Consider the following 4,998-nt stretch of genomic DNA (forward strand, 5'->3'; position numbering starts at 1 on the left):
TGAAAATACATCCTGCATATCAGATATTTACATTACGATTCATAACAGTAGCAAAATTACAGTTATGAACTAGCAACAAAAATAATTTTATGGTTGGGGGTCACCACAACATGAGGAACTGTATTAAAGGGTCGCGGCATTAGGAAGGTTGAGAACCACTGGTGTAGAGCATGATGGTGCAGCCCCTCCCTGCACTGGGAGTGACAGCTGAGACCAGGAGCGACCAGCGCTGGCCACCGGAGAGTGGGAGAGAGCAGGTGAGGAGAGGAAACAGCAGGGCGGAGGCCAAGGGGCTCAGGACCCATGAGGAGCCACCTGAGCCTGTGACATGTGACCCAGAGGTGTCCAGCAGCCGGGTCCTTCCTCCCAGCCCGCTCGCAGGAGCGCGAGGCGGGGTCCTGGCCTGCGAGCACTGCCAGAGCATGCATTTGACTTTGGTTGAACCGGAATCCCCCCTCCGGAGGTTCCTGTAACAGTCAGTGTGAGTGGCGTGCACTAGTGCAGACCGTGGGCAGTTACTTGTGTGGAGACGCCAAGCTGGCAGGGGTGGGGCTCTGACTGTGCGTGTCTCCCCTCCAGCATTTCTGGGCTGAAAGTGGTGGGGGAGGCCCTGTCCCCAGCCTTCCACCTGCAGCTGGAAGCCAGCACTGGGTCCCGTGAGCAGGATGCCAAGCTGCTGCAGGAGATCGTCCGGCAGGTGAGTGCCAGCCCTCCCAGCGGTTCTGCTTGCCCCACGCCTCCCTGACCCGAGCAGCCTTTTCTGTCATTTCACAGCTCTCTTTGCCCCGGGGTTGGGGGAATGGAAGAGCGTGGTCCCCCTCACGGAATGGTGCTCGTCCCCAATTGAGTCTAGCATGTCTGACAGGGACAGCTCACGCCGCTAGTGGTTTCAGCTTGCACTGAGGACGCTGTGTTCTGGGCCACATTGTATTCACATGTAAAATACTCTTGCTTCTACTGAGTCACTAACCTTCCAGAAAACCCTTTTGCTCACCATGTACAGCACCAGGCTTTCTTACACGTGGTGGGGCCGCATGGTGTGCAGTGACCCCAGGCAGCACTGGACAGCTGACTGCCAGGGTGAATCCCAGCATCGCTCAGGAACAGGCCATAGTGACCTCGTAACGGAAGGCCACTTGGTAGCCATGGCTAAGTTGGGTGTCAATGTATTTAATGTCTGAGAGGCAGTTTACTACTAATTGTAACTCGGTTACTAACCAAGAAGAGACCCCTGGGGAAGACCACTTGCCCTTTTCTGTTCAGCAGCCCCCCCACCCCGCCCCCACTTCCCTCCATGCTGCTCCCCGCAGAAATGCCCAGGGGCCCTACGGCTCCAGAGCCTGCATGCCTTGCACTTCCATCAGGAGCACACACGGGAGTGAGACGGGCTGCACGCTATTCTCCACCTGCTCTCTCCGCATCCCTCCGCCCGGCATCAGTGAGTGTGATGGCTGCCGGCTGCCGGCTGCCAGCTGCCGTGTGGCTGCTCAGGATCGGCGCAGTGTGCGGCCACCTCTGGCTCACAGCTTGCCTCAGATGTCCTGCGTCCTGCGGTGTGTGTACCACATCACCTGGAACCACAGGTTCCTGGACAGCTTCCTGCAATCTGGCCATCTGGGGTCAGTCCTCTTAAAAAACGGTCTCACCAGACGCAGAACGTGAGGTCCCTGATGAAGCTGGAGTGCTCTCACCTGCCGAGGGAGGCAGTGTCACAGCTGTCCCCTCCGGTCAGACATCTCCACAGACGTGAAAAAGACAGGCTCTCAAGGGAGCAGCGTCCTGTCAGCCAGTGCCTGCCTCGGTGTTGTTATAAGTGTACAGACAGGAGGAGTGACAGCACCCCGTGGTACCAAAGCAAGTTCTAGCTTAAACACCAGCCGGAGGGACAAGCCAGGCGGTCAGTGCGATCACAGGGCCTTCCTGTGCGGTGAGTTAGCTTCCCAGGCAGGAGTGGCCGCTGCAGAGTGGGCCTGGAACCGCGTTGGGGTTCACGGCGCCGTTCTCTGCACGTGTGTGTGCGGGACATGGGCCTTCCCTGGGGCCGGGACCAGAGCCCCACTCCGGCCGTGTATCTCGCTGTCCCTGCAGAGACAAGACGGGAGGGAGGGCGGCGAGATCGCCCTCTAGCAGAGAGCCTGGCGGGCTGTCTTCCAGCCACGGTGGGCGGGCAAGGGAGCAGGGCGGGCTCTGGGGATGGCACTGTCTGCCACGCGCATGTGGGAGGCGGGCAGAGCTCTCACGTGGGTGCCTCGCCACAGGTTCCACCTCAGGGCCGGCGGTCCCGCCCTCCTCCCTCTTCCCAGTGCCTGAGGGACAGGAGACTGGAGCTGTGAGCCTTAAGCTTTGTAGAACTAACAGGGTTTGTCGAGTTGGTCTGTACACACTGAGGTGGGTTGGATGCTTCTGACTAGCCAGGCTGGGGGCAGCCGGGCAGGTGTCCACTTCTGGACGCAGATCAGCCCGTGCCATTGCCGGGTGCCCGTCCTTGCCCCTCAGAAACCCTGCCCTGACACTGAGAGAATGCCCCTCCTGCGGCTGCCTGGCCGCCACGCACGGGTCACTCCTTGTGCCGCCATGTGCTCTTTTTTACAAGTCTGACTCGACTCCAAACGCTTTCGTCACCCCAAAGAAGAAACCACGGTAACGCGCTCCCTTCCTCTGATTCATTCTGCCTTCGTTTTGATAGATTGTGTTCCCAGTTCCAAAGTGTCAGCAGGTGACGCCGGCCTGGAGAGCGGCCTCAGACGTGTGCAGCCGCCTGGCGGGCCAGGCACTGGCCAGGGGGAGCAGGCGGTCAGAGAGAGCTGAGCTCCGAGCCCTTTCTAGACGCTCTGCTGGCACCAGGCCCAGTCCATCCTGCGGGCTTTGCTGGCATGTGCCCCTGTCCCAACTCTGCTTTGTCTGAAATGACTACCAGCTACTGTGGCCGTTTGCATGTCAATGAAGTCAACCTAACGCTCCGTCTCTGGTGGCTCCAGCCATATCTTTAAGTCCTGTTGGCCACGCGGGCTCCCGCCGTGGTGGGTGGTGGAGGGCTCCGCGTACGGTGCTGCCCTCACTGGTCTCCAGCCATTGGCATCGGACCGGGCGCTAGACCTGCCACAGGGGTGCCCCTTGCGCCTGCTGTGGCTGACTGCCCTCTTCCTGCAGTGCATGGACCGGAGCATCGCCCTCACCCAGGCGCGCTACCTGGAGAGAGAAGAGAAGTGCCTCCCGCCTCCAAGGTTGGTAGACGTTGAAGTATGGCCTCACTTTTGTTCCTTCTCTAACATCTGGGTGAGATGTGTCATGGTTTGAAGTTTTTGAAAGGGCGAGGAAGAATGTTTATCATTAAAATAGAGTACATCGGCTGTTGTCTGTTTTCAAACTAGATGTTTTCACATTCTAACTGAAAAGCCCCCAGGACTCACAATGCCCTCCTAGTTGACTGAGAAATGTCTGAGGTCCCAAGAACTGAGATGGCAGGTGCTTCCCACCCTCACAGCACACGGTGTGCGGCAGTGTCCACACACCCTTATGGAACCCAGGCAAACAGCAGTGGCGGGATCGGAGGGGCGGAAGCCAGCGTGGGGATGCGCCTGGACTCCTGGTTTAACACACCACCACCACCACCCCCCGCCCCCCGTCCGCGTCCAGTGCAGTGAAGGAGGGAGACGCTGGGGCATGGTTTGCAGGGCACGGCATGGGGTCAGTGAGGTCACAGAGAAGTAGGCCTGGGAGGGACTCGGGCTTCCGAGAGCAGCTGACGTGTAAGCTGAGCCCAGAAAATCGAATATGTCAGACGACCTGGTGGGCATGGAGCCTTCCAGAAGGGAGTAGAGTGTACGTGGCGTGGCGCCCCCGGGTGCAGGTGGGAGCCAGAGCTCGGGCGTGAAAGGCAGCAGCAGGAGTGAGCTTGGAGCCATCCCGGGGGGCCTCGTACATGGGAGCCAGAGACGGGGCGCTGGGTTTGCAGGCCCCCAGCAACAGCTCACAAGCACCCTTAGGACGCTGCCCTCCTTCCTTGCTGCGCCCAGGCAGAGGTGTGACTGAGTGTCAGGACAGGGGCCGTGTTGGCCTTATGCCCTGGGCTCCATGCCCAGCACAGTGCAGCTCAGCAAATGTGTCCAGTCGATACAGTAAATGTTTGTAGGGGACAGAGGTAGAACTGCTCAGAGGAGCTATTTGTCTTCAATTTTCTGCAAATTTGAAAATGTTTGCCTTGCTGCAAAGTATTGTAGAGCTTCCACGTGACTTAATGAATTACGACAGGAGCAACCAGACAGTCCATTAATTGGAACTTTGGCCTGGGGTCTGGGACTGCTGTAGCAGTAGTTTATGTAAAAGACCGGTTTCCTGGCGTCGCTGGGCGGAGCCCCCTGCCAGGTCACGTGGAGTAGACACACTAACCGTCCAGGCAGGAGCCACAAGCTCCGGTGACAGGTGGTGTCAGATGTTTGGGGCCTGCAGGTCAGAGGGCCCTGTCCCACCCGCACCTGCTGTCTCGGTGAGAACAGGCGGCAGGCTGAGCAGGGGGCGTTTTGTGTCCTTCCCCATCTCGCAGCATCAGGGTGGTGGTCACCGTGGAGCAGACGGAGGAGGAGCTGGAGAAAGCTGCGGCCACGATCAAGGAGGTAGCCCAGGCGGTCCTGGTCTAGTCCCGGAGGCTCAGGGCTGGCCGCCAGCACACAGCCTCGCCACGCGTCGGAGGCCTGCACCAACTGACTGGGCATCGGGCACGGTGACCGCGGCCTCGGCATGACCATGCGAAGGATGCTGGTTATTTTTACAAAGAAAACATCTAAAAGCCCAGGAACTGATGGTTGTTTTTTAAGGAAAACTGGTGAAAGCATACAACTGTGTGAAATCATGCTGTTTAGTGCTATCTAAATGTTCATTATACTAGTATTTTATATTCTTCCTTTTGTTCTTGTCATTGTTTAAAAATGGAGCTTCAGTTACCGTCCCTCCCTCCTGGTGAAGACTGGACGCTCCTCAGGGCTTCCGAGGGAGCGCCCA

At 58.5% G+C, this 4,998-nt stretch overlaps 1 protein-coding gene across 1 annotated transcript in view; it reads left to right on the forward strand.

Moving 5' to 3' along the window:
• SPTLC1 (serine palmitoyltransferase, long chain base subunit 1) overlaps positions 1–4,723 on the forward strand; it is a 91,115-nt gene extending 86,392 nt beyond the window's left edge. Inside the window, exons 13-15 of the mRNA XM_014529506.1 lie at positions 580–697; positions 3,151–3,224; positions 4,544–4,723. Of these exons, the coding sequence (XP_014384992.1) occupies positions 580–697; positions 3,151–3,224; positions 4,544–4,637 (286 nt within the window). The 3' untranslated portion in view covers positions 4,638–4,723. The remainder of the gene's footprint in view (positions 1–579; positions 698–3,150; positions 3,225–4,543) is intronic.
• Positions 4,724–4,998: the final 275 nt, after the last annotated feature.

Source organism: Myotis brandtii, unplaced genomic scaffold, assembly GCF_000412655.1.
Source record: "Myotis brandtii unplaced genomic scaffold, ASM41265v1 scaffold684, whole genome shotgun sequence".
NCBI lineage: Eukaryota > Metazoa > Chordata > Mammalia > Chiroptera > Vespertilionidae > Myotis > Myotis brandtii.